Source organism: Pangasianodon hypophthalmus, chromosome 16, assembly GCF_027358585.1.
Source record: "Pangasianodon hypophthalmus isolate fPanHyp1 chromosome 16, fPanHyp1.pri, whole genome shotgun sequence".
Lineage (NCBI taxonomy): Eukaryota > Metazoa > Chordata > Actinopteri > Siluriformes > Pangasiidae > Pangasianodon > Pangasianodon hypophthalmus.
The window spans coordinates 18066930-18085463 of NC_069725.1; the positions used below are offsets into that span (position 1 = coordinate 18066930).

Sequence of the window (18534 nt, forward strand, 5' to 3'; positions counted from 1 at the left end):
CATACATACATGATTTCTGATTTGTGAACATTTAGTCATATATAACACAGTATTAATTTAACAAACAGTGCTTTCTGTTCATGTTGTATGCTTAAGGAAATACAACAAAGCAACCACAATAAGATGAGCAAGACCAGAATCAAACACAGATATACAATCTAAGAAGGCAAAGACAAGCTGATGGTAAAGAGCAAGGCTTTACAATGAGTACTAAGACCTGGGGATCATTTACCATGAGCTATTTAGGCACCACTTATGCGATGCCATGGTCTTTACCATCAGCTTGTCTTCTGCCAAGGTTTTGATAGTCCATGTATAGCATAAATGGGCTTTTTCCAGGCAGTGCTGCCACTCCTCCAGGGCCAGCTTGATGGGAAGGAGTTCTTGGTTGCTGACTTCATTCCTCTCATTGATGTGAGCTTCTTGGAAGAGAAGGCAACCAGTTGGAGCTTTGGTGGATCTCTCTGCCATTGGAACAGGACGGCCTTGACTCCCACTTGGCCTTGGTGTCCACCTCCACCACAAACGTGGTGATCCACAATGTGGGATCCAGTTGACATTGTTGACAGTGACAGTTGACAGTGAATGTCTGTTTCAAGGTAATGAACAACTCTTTAGTAGCTAGTGACCAGAGGAGTCTGTGTGAAGTGTCCTTGAGGATTATAGTGAGAGGAGCTTCAAGTGTACTGAAGTTCCTGATGAAGAGCCTATTGAAGCTAGCAAAGCCAAGCTCCTCGGTGGTCCTGGGGTGGGACCATTCCAGCACAGCTTGCATTTTACGCCCCTCCATGCACATAGCCTAAGGGGAGAGAAGATACCCTAGGAAAGTGACAATAGTTAAATGAAATTCACATTTCTCTGCCTTCATGGACAACTTGTGTTTGAGCACAATCTAGCCAACACAGTCCTCATTTGACAAAAGTACACATCTAGAATACACCAAGATATCATTAATGTAATTACTATGGTGGTATTGGTATTGCAGCCTACATACTGCAACTTATTAAGCTATAAAGCTTCCATCAGCTCTACATTTAATTGTACTTTAAAAAGAGGTAGTATCTGAATTCTTATTGAAATGTAATGAAATATGGAATGAAGCAGAATGCTTTTAAAAGGTAATTCAGTCAGTGTGGTTCTGTTTCGTATTGTGACGTTGAAGTTGGGATGGGCATCAAAAGATGGATGCAAATGGCCCGAGCCACCAAGCAGATCACAGCCACCTCTGTTTTTCTTCTGTGGTCCTGTGGTCCTTATGTTCTTCCATGTGGACATGTGGCTCACGTGCCAGCGCATGGAAAACGTTCACATAGTAAACTATCCAGCCAGAAAGACAGGGAGATGTGCTGGTCATCACAGCACGCCAATTTGGAGGGGTTAGGATACAAAATTGTGTATTTCAAAAGAAGACAAAATCTATTTCAAATTTATTTCAAAATTTCAACTCCTATTCATTAAATATTTATGACCTGTTTTAGAAACAGAACTTTAGAAACTTATAATTCATTTTCACTTTTCCTAGTGTTCTGCATCTTTCCTCTTTTCTTATTAAGAGCCTATTGATTGTGGCCTCCCAAGAGACCAAATCCAGATGATTCAAGACGCCAGTAATTATACACATTAAAGGAGCAAGTTAAAAAAAAAAAAGATAAGGGGCTGTGTAATTAAGGTTCCACTGCCACTTCTGCCACTAATCAGTGCCTCTCTCTCTCTCTGTGTGTGCGTATGTGTGTGTGGAACCATACTGGTAGCTGTAGAAGGTCCAAGCCTTTGAATGACTGCTGAGGACAGCGGATAATTTGAGCATTGTTCAAACATGTGATTTGGGTATCTCAGAATCAACAGCTGTGTGACCTTTAAACCACATGAAGCCTTGAGTATTTCAGTGTATCTGGGTGTAATCTATGAAAATATGTTCATGAGAATTCCACGAACAGCATTTGGTCAAAAGACATCTGGTGTTAGATTCGTTTTTGTTTTCCACTGATCTTACTTACATAATTTCTATTAACTGTACATTTTTGAAACACTTTAATAAAAATGATCCCTCAAGTCTGTGTGTATGTGTGTGTGTGTGTGTGTGTGTGTGTGTGAGCACGCACCTCTGAAGCTTGGTGACAGGCATTGGTGTTGACAGCACAGATGGCTCTAGCATAGCAGCACATGGAAAGTGTGTAAAGATCACTAACTCTTTCCCAAGTGTTTGAAACGTGTACACTATATTTTAAAGTATCTCCAAACTGAGGTTCTGTGTTTAAATGTCAGTGAAAGTACAATTGCTGTATTGTCTGTTTTATCTACAGTAATGGTGGTCAAATCTCCATCCTAATGACTAATTGGACAGATTGGACCACATGCTCACACCATGGGGTGCCTTAGTTAGCAGCAACAGAAGCAGATATTAATTCAGATCAGATTCAGTGGAATGGATGAGTAACAATATTATTCATCGATATACTATCACCTGCCATAAAACTCAGAATAGATCTCCACCTGGAGTTAGGAGGGTGGCCATATCAGAACGGATATGTTGTTGTTCAATTTGAATTTTGGGGATTCTGTCATGATGTCATTTTCATCAATCGCACAATTCCCAGCAACTTTTTCAGAAATGAGTTTGTCCTTTCATTTTAATCTGTTGCCAAAAAGGAAACATAGTTTAATTTGTAATAACTTTAAGTGTAAACACGACTTGAATTAGTCTGGCAAAGCAATGCCAGTACCCAGAGAAAAGAAATGAAAGTTATATTTCTCAAAATCAATCCATGTTAGAGATTTACATATCACATTACTGTGGATGTATCTGGATTTCCTTATGTCAAACCAATCAGGACCAGTAAAAAGGATACAATGAATGTAGCAGTATTTTATTCATTCATAAGTCTGGCATTTATGAGGTTTCATTCTGTTACCCTATCTGACATGTAAGACGACCACCAATCCTGAAAATACAGATTGAAAATAGAAATTCAAATGGAACACTCTATTGAAACTCTAATACTGTATATTAATGTAAAAAATAAATAAATAAAATAAAACAAAAACGAGCCTTGCACCTCTGGGGTTGGGGCTTGGATTCCCATCTCCTCCCTGTGCATGCAGTGTTTGAATGTTCTCCCCGTGCTTCGAGGGTTTCCTCCAGGTACTCCAGCTTCCTCCCCCAGGCTAAAGAGGTGCATTGTGGGCTGACTGGCATCTCTAAATTGTCTGTAGTATGTGTGCGACTGTGTCCAGAAAATAAATGGATGGATGGATAAAATAAAAACATTACAAACAGGATGGTTGCTTCTAACCCAAACTTGAGCATTGTCTAGAATGTGCGATGTGCCAAGCTATGGAATTGATACAGTGTGTGATTAAGTGTCAATTTGCTATGACCACTCTACACTAGCTTTGAATCCCACCTTAGCTACTCCAATCAAAATGTTCTGGATCCACCACTGAGAGTAATACTAATGACTCACTCACGCTGTCTGATCAGCATGTTGAGTCTACCAGGGGGCATATCACACTCTCATTCTCAGCTCCTTCTTAAATTGCGGCAGATTTCTGCCTTGTTCCGTTCTCACAAATTATGTCCATCTGCCATTATGATGTGGTGGATAATTACATACTTTAAATTTTAACTATAACTCAGTTGGGTCCCATGGAGCCATTTTAGGAGGAAGGAATTATGACTCTATCTTTGTTCTATAAACAGTATAATAAGCAAAGTATGACTTATCATGTGATATTTTGAATAATCCATTGGTCTTATTATGTATGTAATACCAAAATGAATACACAATAATTTATGGTTATATAGTATATAAAGACACCCTAGCTATATAACAAATAAGCCGTAATTCACGATGCGTTAGTGGAAGCTGTTAGATCACTGGTAAGATCAGTTCTAAACATTGATTTAGTGTATGCCTTTATGCCAAAAGAACCTGAAGTTAAAAAGCCTTCATATTTCAAGCATAAAGCAGTCACCTGAAATGAATAAATGAATGAATTGTATTACACCTATATTTTGTTATGCTTTCTTTGAATGCCAAAAACCCAGATATTTATCATTTAAACAAATCGAAACATAACTTCTCTATGGAATGGAGATTCTTGGCTCATCCAAATATATTAAACTCAATATTTCCTCTTATGTTCATTTTCTCTCCACTTGCTTGTTTGTCAGAAATGGACATTTGCCATCTCCCGCCACCTGAACATAATGAAGAGCCAGCTAAGTTTGTTGATTACTGAGTTCAGACTGTGCTGGACTAAATACTAGAGAGAGATTGCCAAGTGATCAACACAACATCCTGTAGTCTAAGCACGAATGCAGTGTAGGAGTAGACAGTGAAACCTAACACAATGCCTAAGAGAACGAGAGGGCGGCCCTCGCTCACTTTGTAGTTGGCAGAATTTAGATTTAAAGTCGGGATTCTTTCAAAGACTGCCCACTGAGAAAATGTCCCCTGTTATAATGATGATAGCTGCACATTTACTGCTGCAGCAATTATACAGAAAAAATCCCCATAGAACAATGTCAAACACACACACACACACACACACGTACACACATATACATAAACACACCTATATATACCTATACACCAGTCAGCCATAACATTAAACCACCTGCCTAATATTGTGTAGGTCCCCCTTGTGCCACCAAAACAGCTCTGACCCATCGAGGCATGAACTCCATAAGACCTCTGAAGGTGTGCTCTGGTATCTGGCACCAATATGTTAGCAGCAGATCCTTTAAGTACTGTAAGTTGCTATTGCCATGAAGGGGTGTACTTGGTCTGCAGCAATGTTTAGGTAGGCGGTATGTGTCAAAATAACATCCACAAGAATGTCAGGACCCAAGGATTCCCAGCAGAACATTGCCAAGAGCATCACAGTGCCTCCAACGGCTTGCCTTCTTCCCATAGTGCATCCTGGTGCCATCTCTTCCCCAGGTAAGCAACGCAGATGCACCCGACTGTCCATATGATATAAAAGAAAACATGATTCATCAGACCAGGCCACCTTCCTCCATTGCTCCAGGGTCCAGTTCTGATGCCCACATGCCCATAGTAGGCGCTTTCGGCAGTGGGCAGGGGTCAGCATGGGCACTCTGACTGGTCTGCAGCTACACAGCCCCATATGCAGCAATCTGTGATGCACTGTGTGTTCTGACACCTTTCTATCATAGCCAGCTTTAACTTTATCAACAGTTTGTTCTACAGCAGCTCCTCTGTGGGATTGCACCAGACGGACTAGCCTTCACTCCCCACGCACATCAATGAACCTTGAGCACCCATGACCCTGTCGCTGGTTCACCAGTTGTCCTTTCTTGGACAACTTTTGCTGGGCACTAACCACTGCATACCGGGAACAGCCCCACAAGACCTGCCCTTTTGGAGATGCTCTGATTTCCTTCCAAGAAAACAGACACTTTTGGGAGTACTGTCCCCTACCATCTGATCCCCACCAGCCATAGGATCTTTTAAATACCTCATTTGTTATCTGTTATTAAGACAAATAATAGCTATTACATGAATTTTAAAATCTCCCAATTTTGTTTAATACTACTTTAGTAGGCTATATGTTTTACTGTTCTTATTGCAAAATTATTTAATGCATTTAATGTAAAACATCAGTTCTAAAAAAAAGTTTGCACTAAGTGGCAAAAAAACTTTTGACCAGTAGTGTTATGTGAAGTTTCCAGCACCTTTTTTTCTTCAGTAGTGCCTGCTGTGTGGTGAGAAAGTAATGGTCAACTAATGAGATACACACCTGTTTGCACTCTGTCAAAGTATCTGAAGATTAATTATATGCAGGAAGCAACTAAAATTACATTTCTAGTTAACTAAGTGAACTAAATTAACCAAATCAGTTGTTGGTCAATGGTGAAAAGCAGAAAATCCATACAACCTCCAAGTGCATATTTATAAATTGCATGCGACTTTTGAATGAATGCTCATGTCAGTCCTAAAGATCCTTGTGGCCCAGACAAAAAAACTAATATAAAAGAATAATAAATACTTCAAGTGGGTGTTAGATTATCATTTTTAAAATAAATTAAATTTTAATTAAAAAAAAAATACAAGTTTTGAACTGTAGCAATGTCTGTGGCTTTTTTGTTTGTTTGTTTGTTTGTTTATTTGTTTGAAAAAATTATTGCAAACCAGAGCCAAGATTTATGAATGCAGGCCCAAGTACTACCAAAAAAAAAAAAAAACTTAATAACTAAATATCATTTTAGGATCTCCTCTTATATGTTTATTTACTTATCTATTATAAATTTGAACCGCCCTGACTATAGCTAACAACCAAAGGCACTGATTATTTAACAGGTAAAAATCGTGGTATAAAAGGATTTTAGATATAGGTGCTTTTCTTAGTTGAAGACAACCTAACTAATCCTAGAAAAGACATTTCCATTCACATTCACTTGATTTGTTAAGCTCACACATGCACTGTGTGTGTGTGGTGATAAGTTTTATGTAAAATAATCCGACTCAGACCTGGAGGGAAATGAACTGTAGGTGGGTGGAAAGAACGTGCAGTGGGAGTTCAGTACTGGGCAATCTATAAAAAGAATAACATAAGAAATACTTCAAAAGATAACATTCAGAAGGTAAACTTTACAGGAGATATTTTTGTTTCTTCTTGGTGAAAATGACCAAAACCAAATTTTACAGAATTCAGAAGGACAAAATAGAGATAAATAAATAAATAAATAAATAAATAAATAAATAATAGCAAAAAAAAAAAGTCCAAAAAATAAACTTTTCAATTTCATAGATCAATTGCATAGATATTATTATTTAATTAATTCAGAAGGAACTTTTTAAATAATTTGATTTTATAAGAGTCTTATAAAAGTCTTTATACATTTTTTAAGTTTAGTGAAACTCAGAAATTTGACAATGTGTAAAAACAGGGGATCTACTTAACATTCTCAAACAATACAATTGTTAATCAGTTGTATTTCTGAGCTAGATGTTCACGCAGAGCTTAAAACTTCATAAGTCATTACTTCATCTCCCTCTGCTGTCCATCTGCCGTCATGTTAGAAGCTTGAAATGGTCCATCATTTCATATTATAGCCGCAGTGGATATGATAAGTAATGTTTCTCACACCACCTTACATCCAAAGCTGGAGCGTTCAAATTCTTAAAACCCTATCTATCTATCTATCTATCTATCTATCTATCTTCTTAGAAAGTTTTTACATACCTTCTGTGCGATTGTTCATAGACTTACATTTTAAGGATATTTTTAGATTAAGGTGCATGAGAAAAGATCATGACAGTTTATACAATCAGTACAATTTGTGGTCACTTTATGTACTGTATATGGGGAAAATGTGATCTCATTGACTTTTGGTTTGAGTATTTCAGAAACTGCTGATCTCCTGGTATTTTCACACACCACAGTCTCTGAGTTTATACAGAATGGAGTGAAGAAAAAACAAAAGAAAAAAACATGCAGCAGTTCTGTGGGCAGAAATGTCTTGTTGATGAAAGGTTAAAGAAGAATTTCCAGACTAGTTTGAGCTGACAGGAAGGCTATTTACAACAGTGGTGAGCAGAAAAGCATCTCAGAATGCTCAAGATGCCCAACCTTGAGGCAGATGGGCCACAACAGCAGACTACAGGGTACAGCATGCTTTTCCAATTTTCAACTGTCCAGTTAATGAGGTGGTAGAAGGGGTCAGGGGTAATATTGACATAGACCTTAAAAAAAAGCACTTACTGGCAAGAGGAGGGATTTTGATTTTAAGTGAGCAACAGTGGGAGTAAATTGGGTCAGGTAATGCTGAATAAGCTGGAAATAAGGGACATTGTTAGCATTCCAAAGTGCTTAGGAAGTTTGGTTCATATTGTCTAAATAGCATCATATTAATTCATATTAACCCATTTTAAAAAATATCAGATGTATGTAGTATGCATTCAAGTGATTTGTAACTGGAACATTGAGCCTAGTGTGTGCCAAGAAAACATTCACCACACAAGTACATTGCCAACAGCCAAGACACCAAGCAACATTTTCACAAGGATTCATGCTGTTTACACCAGATTGTGGCCATGTCACAGCATAAATTGAGATTCACTGCTTTTGCAGAATGCAGTCATCCAGGTTTGTTGATCATATACCCGGTGTATCATCATCATTCCTAAATGCAATCATGGTCTATCCATATTCATTAAAATTTTTAAAACACTTTATTTATTGGAGATTTCCATTTATCTGATAGTATGTTAAAACACTGACAGGACATGAAGACAAACTACAGCTGAAAAAGAAGTGTGAGTTTTGATATAGTTTGTAAACAGGTCCCAAATTTTATAGAATTTGTTAATAGAGCCATTGAGAGTGCATCAATTCAGAAGGAATTAACATTCTGCATCATATCTCTGATCCAATGGGAAATAAATTAACCTATTCATGGTAATGCCAGGTGGATAAAGCTCTCTATCCCTATCAGTGGTAACACCAAGATGAGTGAACATATATAATAGATATAATTTTATTGTAGATTTATTGTAGCATTATGTATATTACGTAGTATGTATTGTGTATTGGGACACAAGACCCCATGTTGAACACCCAGTGATTGTATATATGTGGACAATATGGTGCCATTTACTCTCAGTGGGCTTTATTTCAAGCAGGATATGAACAGATTTATTCGTAAACTGGTTGTACAAGCATTTAGACACAAGAAATTTGGTATTCAAAAATATCCCACAAATTTGCAAAAACATTCGTATTCTACTCATGCTTCTGAGTGTGTGTAAATTTACGCATAAGAAGACTGACTAAAGAGAACTTTGACTTGATGGACTTCAAATCATATAATTTGCATGGATTACTGCACTATTATGTATGGAATATACTGTCGAGTTTAATTTGCTAATGTTTATTACGTTTACAGCATTTAGCAGATGCACTTATCCAGAGAGACTTAAAGACGTGCTTTGTAGTCTCTATCAAAAACACCCTCGTGCTAGTTCACTAGATCAGGGACTAAGAATATCACAGAGGATATTTTGTGAAAAACATTTTAGTCATTTCAAATTAATTCCTTTAATTAAAGAATATTAAAAAAAACCCCACAGAAAGCCAGCCAACACAAACCCATAAATTAAGACAAATAAACTAATTGTTTGATTACGACAAAAAAAAAAAGAAAATGCTGCCCTAAAAGGAGGACGGGTCGGTCTGTCTACACATAGCCATAAGCTATAAACAAATGCCTCAGCTGACGTTCATTTTGTGCTGCCATCTGTTTGTGCACTTAACCTTTTATAGAGTTTTGTGGGTGTCACTGCATGCAAATGAGCTGTGTTAGTAACACACATTGCATTTTATGGGTGATCAACATATGCATGCGAGTACAAAGAAAATCAGCCTTTTGAAACTTTTGTAAATCCGGAGGAAAGCTTTCGTGTGGTGTGGCTCAAGCACATATTTACACAAAATTTAACTTCAAAACTTTACTAAAAGATTGATAAATGAGGTGCATTGTGCCATTCTGAAGCATTGTTTGGTCAAAATGGGAGTCGCCATCTTGTGCAAATTGGAGCCAGAGCATGCACAGTGGGTCTTGCCTTTCAAGTGCCCATACTGATGATGGATACTCTTGTTCATGCAGGGAGGGTGCATGCAAGATGGTACATTGGCCAACTCAAAGAGGCTAGTACAGCGTTACTAATTCTTATGTAAAATCCTAATTTGTAGTTGTATATCCTAATGTGTAGTCTGTCCCGTAGTCTCCGTTCCTCTGATGCCAAATTCCTGTCTATACCACTCAGAATTAAGCACCAGACCTGGGGTGATAGAGCTCCCTTTGGAACTCTCTTCCCAAACACATCTGAGATTGCACCGATTTGACCAAGTTCTAATCATTCCTCGAAACTCTTTTCAGGATTGCTTTTAATCTCTGACTAATGTTGTTGCTACTGGTTTTATTGTGCTGTCTTTTGGTTTTATGTGATTATGCTCTATGGTTTTATTGTGTTGTCCTATGACTATTTTTTTTAAATTATGTAAAGTGTCTTTGAGTATCTTGAAAAGCACTCTATAAATAAAATGCATTATTATTATTATTATTATTATTATTATACAAAAAAAAATTGATTTTACCATGGTAAAGAGCTTTAGAGAGGTTAGAGCTTTGCGTCATTAACTACCATTAGCTATTTATTATTTTCATCAAAGCAAAGTAAGTATAAGTAGCTAATTTAATGTTCCAACTGAAAATAAAGTAGTGAACAACAGTAAACATCACACTCAACACAACATACTTTTTGAGGGGGGAAAAATCGCTGCTTTTCATGATTTTCATCTCGCTCCGACACCTGCAGTAAGTAACTCCTATAAAACACATTTATCATAAGGAAAAATATTGGGGGAGATATAAAGTCAACTGAACTTGAAAATAACTGAGCACTATTCCTGAAAATAATTTGTGAAGATGTTACTTAAAATGTACAGTTTGGCTCTTTCTCCATTCACTAACATGGCAATGGCCAGGGTTAAAAATTGTACTGCAAGCAGCCACTAGAGGGCCTCAGAGATATTTTGGCTTTGAAACCCTGTTACAACCTCCACCCACATTGTGAGCACCCTAATGTAACAAAGAACCAATGCCATTCTCATCAAACATCTCGCTAAATCTCGACATAATTATTCTTAATGCCTGGGGAATCCAGTTTGGATCCAGTCAGTAAGAAATTATGCCAAATGAGAGACTTATAGAAGGGCAATAAGTGTTAGGCTGATGATGCAAAAAAATGATGGACATTTTTGTTCTGTCACGTGTGACTAATGGGTATAAGAAGTTACTTAATTGGCTGATGCAAAAAATTGATTGACAGACCCTCTTCCTGTGTTCCTGGTCAGGCATCTGTACCTATCCATCTGTGCCTATCCATTACCCATGATCCTTAGCCTATCTTCATTTCAGCTCATATAAAGTCACAAGACCTGTGAAATACCGCAATCTCCAATTTATACACACCTTTATAATTCAGACTCTTAAAACAACATGCTGAAGTCCTGCTTCAGCTATCTAGCCTTTGTATTTGCCTGTCTAATTTTCTGGCTTCATCATGTTTTATATAGTTGTTTACCTGTTTAATCATGCCGTGCCTGTTTGCTGATCACCTGACCTATTGTCCGTCTGTGGTTTTTGTATCTGATCCTGCTGGTTTGTTTGCTTTGACTTATTTAAATAAAACCCACACCTGTACTTGCATCCTGCTCTCTGCATTTCATGACAGTCTAATGTTTCCAGAATCAAGGGCATATTTTTTGTCAAAAATGAGCATAAATTATGTTGATATTTTTGAAATTAAAATATTTTTCATTTCACATGATGGCGTGGCTAAACAGATTTGATATGATTTATATAATGAAGGCATTTAGAATATAAAATGAGTGGATTTCCTGGCCCTAGGCACTCCAACATGACTAACTGCTCTATATTATCCTGATTTTGTGGAATGACTGTAATGCAATTTGTCTGATTAAATTTACATTAATCTTCATCTCCCTAGTAATTCTAACAAAAGCATTAGGGCTCAACCACTATCTGTACCATGGAAGTGATGTCATACACAGAGACATCCTGAACAGTGGGTTCATTCAGGCTCCTCTCTCTCTCTCTCTCTCTCTCTCTCTCTCTCTCTCTCTCTCTCTCTCTCTGTTAAAGGCCCGACATAGATTAGAGACCAAGGTAAGCTATCATCTGCCCTATTTGAGGAATAAATATACAAAGAGAAAGATATGATTAGCTTTTTTTCTTTCCAAATGCTAATCTGAGCTGGTGTAACAATAAATTTTAGCTGCATGATTTAAGGCAATTACAAATGGAAACATCTCTTCAATCAGATTTATTGCTTATGTTCTTGACAGACATCAACTATTAAACATTCACCGCATGACTGGATTAAGTAAAACTGGCAGGTATAAAGCCTTTACATGAAGCTTACAAAAGATATAACAGCTTCTCTTTGGCAAATATTGGTATTATCTTATATTAATCTAATAAAATAGCTGACCTATTTTGCAGTTCATATATTATTACTACAACGATGGGTACATGATGGTAAATGGCAAGAAACCGATTGATTTGGTTCATAAAATGATTTGTCTCTAAAGATAAAGATTTTTCTCTACTTCCGATTGACTAGTCATAAAATGTAACAGAGTAGAGTAGAAGTAAAAGAAATATTTTATACATATTTAGGCAAGCTTATTTACAGTTAAAAATGAGTCTACATTCAGGGGTTTGCCATGATGTTCTGAGCATCATGCTTAGATAATGGCTCTAGTAAAAAAATATATATTGTATATATACAGACGGGCGAAAAGGTAAAATGAAAAACCAAAATAAAGTGTCTTAGTAAAGTGTTGGGTCATCACAAGCCACCAGAATAGCTTTGATGTGCCTTGGCATAGATACTACAAGTCTCTGGAACTGCATTTAGAGGAATGCACATCATACTTCCACAAAAAGTTCACTTAGTTGGTGTTTGGATGATGGTGGAGGAGCGCACTGTCTAACATGTCAGTCCAAAATCTCCCATAGATGATCAGTTGGGATGGGATTTATATCATTTTCATACTCACTAACCCATTCAGGGAGCACTCGTGCCCTGCCGATGGGGCAGAGTCATGCTGGAAGAGACCACTTCCATCAGGACAGAAATGTTGCATGATGGGATAAAGGTGATCAGTCAGTTGTCACCCGTCTGTATATATAATTAAACAATAACGAAATAATTCTGCCAAAAATGTATGGATACACAATACAATACTCTTGCCAGAAGTATGTCAAATTTCACATCTCATATTCCCTATATTGCCTTTGAGAGATTTTTTTTTTAATGTAACAAAACATTTTTGGTTAATAAATGTGATGAATTTAGAGGACATCACTATATTTAAAGTCTTGAATTTAGATGATAAAAATCAATTAAAACTGTCATATCATATGCTCAGCATATTATTTATGGCAAAAACCAACTCTGAGATGAAACACAATAACCATACTAGTAGTTAGTAAAAAGATATATTAAAACAAACATTTCTAAAAAGGAAACCTCATGTGCAAGCCGTGGATTTTATAAAACTGTTGTAAATAGCAATATAAAAATAATAAAAAGTCAGAGATGTAGCAGTATCAGTAAGACAACAGATAGAAATACAAAGCACAAGATGAACTAGAGAACCCCAGATGATGTTAGAGTCTGAATGTAGTGCAAGACACGTTAGGCTCTGTAAGATATGAAACCGAGAATACATTGTTCTGCTTATCTGTAAACTGCTTTCAAAGTTTTGCTTACAGCTTCTTAGCTAAAGGCACAAGACATCATAATATAGTTTGCTAGAGAAAAATAAATTCAGCTCTGTGTTTTTCTTCTGGAGTTGTGTGTAGATATACAGTATCCTCTCAATCCCTATTAGAAGAAAATGTACAGAAGTTGTAAAAATATCTAATTACATCTTGGCAATAAAAATCCAATTTTGAGTGAAACTATATACAAGTCAATATAAATCACTGGCAAGAAGTGCACACTTTGCATTAAAAGATTCTCTGTGAGAACAGTGCATTTAGTTGCAATTTAAAAAAAAAATATTGAGGCTTTTATCATAATGAAAATTTGATTTTAAAAAAATGGTATAATTTTATCAAAAGTAAGGACTGCAATTTGTCTATTTAAGTAACGAATTCTCTAAAGTATCACTCGTAAACTGTCTGACTGTCTCAAATAATCTCAATCAGATTTTCTTTAATAATGAATGCAATGTTTTTGAGAATTTGACAGACACGACACCGGTAGATACACAGCCTTTCAAAACGAATCAACTGTTCCAGATGTATTAAACTGAGAGTTTACCAAAGTGAGCTATGAAATATGAAATCACAGAAGAATAAAATGGATTTAACTCATTTTATCCAGTCTAAATCATTTTTAAGGCTATGAGAGCATAAGACACTGACAACTGACAAACGAGGTCAACCATGACCGTATTTCATGAGCAGTCACTGCTAGATTTTGAAAATACAAAGCCTTTAAAAATGAACACACTGCTGCTTTAAAAGCTGGTTTAGAAGGTATTTGTTTGCCTGGGCTATGAAGCATAATCTACTTGGCATCAAAAGGTTCTGAGGTCAAAAATATTTCAAAATGGAAATAGTCCAAGTAAGTGCTGGTGACAGTGCCTGCAAACTGCAAACTGATTCAGAGAGAAGAAGGCACTGCTGCAAGTCCCACACACTTCCTGTGGCATCCTTTCCTTTATGTTTGTCCACGGCCGTGCACTCCTGTCAGATCCTTCCTTATGATCTCATTAACTGAGGAAGAGAAATAGACGAGAAAGGGTCATTATGAATACGAAGAGTAACTGCATTACTTTGAGAACAAATGCATTAAGTCAATGCTCAAGAGACCCATGCTAGTTATCATCAGGGTTCAATCACAGACTCCCTCCCATTAAAAATGAAACAAACTCAATAATTTAGTTATTTAGTAAAAATATTTCCCCACATGTAGCATCTCCTTGCATCTGAATAAAAAATGAGAATCTTTGCTAATGGACTACATCCCACCTTCAAAATTCCCAGAATGCACTATGATCCTGACCAGGAAAAAGCAGTTACTGAACATGCATGAATGAATCTTTGCTTCTGAACCTTTATTGTTTCTAATAACACAGATGTTTATCTAAAACTGCACTCACACGAATTGGCCACATGAGGGAGCACACCATTTTACTTTTACATTGCCTTAGCTCACTCAGTGAAGCTCCATTTCCACTTGTTCCATTAACCTCACTAACAGGGAGGGCATACATGGAAACTTTTACAGCTTCTGCATGCTAAGAATAGCAGCAAGGTGTATGAGGTGCTTTGCATAATCCTGACACAGGAGAAGGGAGACTCAGCAGCGAAGAATACTCTTCAACTGACTTTTATGATCCAACACAACTGTCATGAGTCCCACAAGTGTGAAATCTGGGAATTAACTCTGAATTTCCACTCTGACACAAAGTGCTGGCTAAGTAATAATGACCAAAGAAATGTTATGTTAAGTAATATGAAAATAAATGAAATGTTAAATACATAAATAAATTAATAAATAAAATGTGAGTATATATATATATAAAAGCAAAAAATAAATAAATAAATAAATAAAAACATGGACCCCCTCAATAAACATTTTTTAAAATAAATTTTAACTGTTAAAAACAGCCATTATTTAAACCTAATTTTATTAAAACTGTCCTTAAAATATAGTTGACATTATTTATATTTATAGTGTCATAACATAGTTTCCACCACTATAACAAAATTAGAAAAATTTGCTTCACAGACCCCACATGGCTCTGAAGAATGACACTGTCAATGAAAATACACTGTATAGATTCCCCGTTTGCAAGCTTTCACAATTTTTAAACCACAGCAGGATAAGAGCATACCTAATAATCCCCACTCTTTTGCTCTCTGCCACGCTGTACGTGTACTCCTGCTGCCTGACACATCTACTGCTGTGGCTCGTCTCAGCCTCCAGACCTGTCTGATTCATTTTGATGCTCTGCTTCTGTCTGGGTTTTCTACACTTGTGAATCACTTTCTGTTGCTGTGGTTGCTGCCACATGCATACCGTAATGAATGCACTTCTCAAAAACCGTTCATGCCCAAGCCTCACCCTTGTATCAGTGGGTAATCTCACCTGGACACTGCAAACTTGTACCCGAGAACTGCTGCAGTAATTATAAATATATGATATGATAGTCAGTATACAACTGTGAAAGAGAAATGATAATTATAATTAATTATAATTTTAATTTCTGGTGCCACCCAAAAGAGGATGGCTTCCCTTTTGAGTCCTATCAAGGTTTCTTCTTCATGTCATGTCAGGGAATTTTTCATTGCCACGGCCACCTCTGACTTGCTCATTAACACAAAATCTACATCCGGATTTCTACAAAGCCGCGACTATCGTTAAATGTGCTATCTAAATAAAACTGAACTGAAATTGAATTATTTGAGAAATGACAACAAGTGTTGTTGAGTCTTCCACATTGACTAAGCATATAGTGCACCACATCCGAGTCTTTAACCTATAAACCTGAGTCTCAGAATATGAATATGAACAGCACATATAAGAATTGAGGGGAATAACATATAACATGTTTCTACGTAAAACTGACACCATTTGAGAGTGTGAATGAATGCATCACATGAAGAAATAACTCATCTCATAGGCCATATTGTCTATGTGTTTTTATTATTGAGGTGTAAGACCTAAACATGAGCCTCAATGTATCCTGCCACTCTTCACACCACCTTTTTTGCGCTACTGCTCATGTTATGACCGGCTGGAACTGCAGCACAATGCCAAAGTGTGGTGTCACAGCCTTCACCAATAATAGACTTCAGGCAATAGTTCCCTTTTCACAGTGTAAGAAAATAAACTGCTGTGTTGCCATAGACATTGTGAAACATGTATGTGACATTTGTGCAACACTGAAGTGTCAGTTTAATTATTGATGGTGAATTTGAATATTTTATGGAAGGCAAACAAGTGGACCAGTATTTAGAACAGAAGGCAGGGCTGGAGTCTGTTCATCCATAAGCTACATTCATTTTGACTTTTGCATTATGACTAATGTTTATCCGCTCAGTTTGTATGAAGCTCACAAATCAAATGGTTATCACACTACTAAACAGCAACATCTGCCAGCCAATCAAGAAGAGATGAGTGAAAGTGAAAGCCCTTTTGACAAACTGAGTGCCTTGCAGTGAGAGTCCACCTGGTGATCTAAATATTTAACCATTTTTCCCTTTTCAGTACTGACCTGCATAAGGTCACATACTGTGGACAGTATGGCAGATGGTCATATTCATGTCATAATCATTAGACAAGGAAAATACCCGCAATAAATTGTGTTGCTGTGCGGGCCGGAGCAAGTGGTATACTTAAAATATGCATTCTCAGAAAAGAGAGAACTAAACTGGAGTTGCCACAGGGGGAGTACCCTTATCTTTTGTACTTTTAAGACGTATCCTGGAAACATGGATGGTAGTGTATATTTAAAAAATGATTTAAGGTACATAATAAATGATTAGTTTTTTAGAGCAAAGCTTTAAAGGTACACTTCAAGATACAATGATGCTAAAGATACAAAAGTTATACACTTGGATGGTACCATCCTAGGGAAATGAAATGGTACAATTTAGTACCCTTTTTTCTGAGAGTGTAAATTTAAACTGTTTCTAACTTGTCTTTCAAAAGCCACCTCAATATTGCTATATCAGCACCTTATAAGATTCTATCTGGGGGAAAAAAATTATTTTAGCTATTTATTGAGCTATTTAGCTTATTTATACCCTCAAATTTGTACACGTTTTTAATTTTTATATAACAACTCCCATGTAGCCAGTGGCATAACATACACTATATGGCCAGAAGTCTATGGACACCTGATCATCACATCCACAATGCATCCCATTCTAGATTACCTATAAACTCAGAAGGCTTTCCACTAGATTTTGAAGTGTGGCTTTGGGGATTTGGCCATTTAGCCACAAGAGTATTAGTGAAGCCAGCCACTGACCTTAACCCTAACCCTAAACCTAACCCTCATCTTTCATGAAAATTAAAGAGAAGGTTAATTCCTAGGCGCTGACATGCAATATTACATATGAATGAAAGAATAAATTACTTGCTGCAAATTATCCCCAAGTGTTCATATTATTATGAGCTTTGATTTTCTAAATCCGAGTGACCTTGTACACACACAAATGTCTCTCCAGAGGTTCATTAACAAATAATAATGTTTTGTTTACTAAGTAAAGGTGGAGAGCAAGATGGATCATGGGGACAGAATCAGTCCATTGTGTATGTAGTAAAAGGAGGGAAAAAACAACTTCTGCATGTACCATTGTTGGGTTTGTCTAAAAGCAAAAATGAGTGATGCGTGTTCAAAATAGTGTATAAAAGAGAGTAGCTGCATGTGTGTGAGTGTAAAGTGGCAAACGTGAATAACCGTAAACAAAATAAAGCCACAAAGAAGTGACAGAGACAAACAGGAAGAAACTAAACCACAAGTCTGGCCATTAGACTTTGTTTCTCAAAAATCTTTCCTAGAGACCACGAAGAGAAACTAAAGACATCAACTGGGAATTTATTTTTCTTGTGTAGTGACCTTGACCACATCCTGCTCAATAATGGTGAAGCACAAGAAAGGGAAAGCTTCACAGGCTTTTGGCCTTGACACTACAGATAAGCAGACCTGTGGGAATGAAGTTTATTACTGGCATCTATGTAAGTAGAATAATTTTATTTAGTTTAGTGAACAATATGATCTGTTTTTCATTTATAATTCATAATTCATTTTTCACCTAATTCAATAAGTCAAAAATTTAAATGTGTGTGCCAGCCTTGGAAAACCCTTCACATGGTGACATTTTGACATTCTCTACTATATATTCTGAAAGTTCTTTCATGAAATGAAATACAGTACAGAAGGCTACAGAAG

At 36.8% G+C, this 18534-nt stretch overlaps 1 protein-coding gene across 4 annotated transcripts in view; it reads right to left on the bottom strand.

The window, feature by feature from the left end:
- Positions 1-11857: 11857 nt before the first annotated feature.
- nfatc2a (nuclear factor of activated T cells 2a) overlaps positions 11858-18534 on the bottom strand; it is a 28091-nt gene continuing 21414 nt past the window's right edge. For all 4 annotated transcript variants that reach the window (XM_026921137.3, XM_034312047.2, XM_053240891.1 and 1 more), the window contains exon 10: positions 11858-14344. In XM_026921137.3, coding sequence (XP_026776938.2) covers positions 14289-14344 — 56 coding nt within the window. In that variant the 3' untranslated portion in view covers positions 11858-14288. The remainder of the gene's footprint in view (positions 14345-18534) is intronic.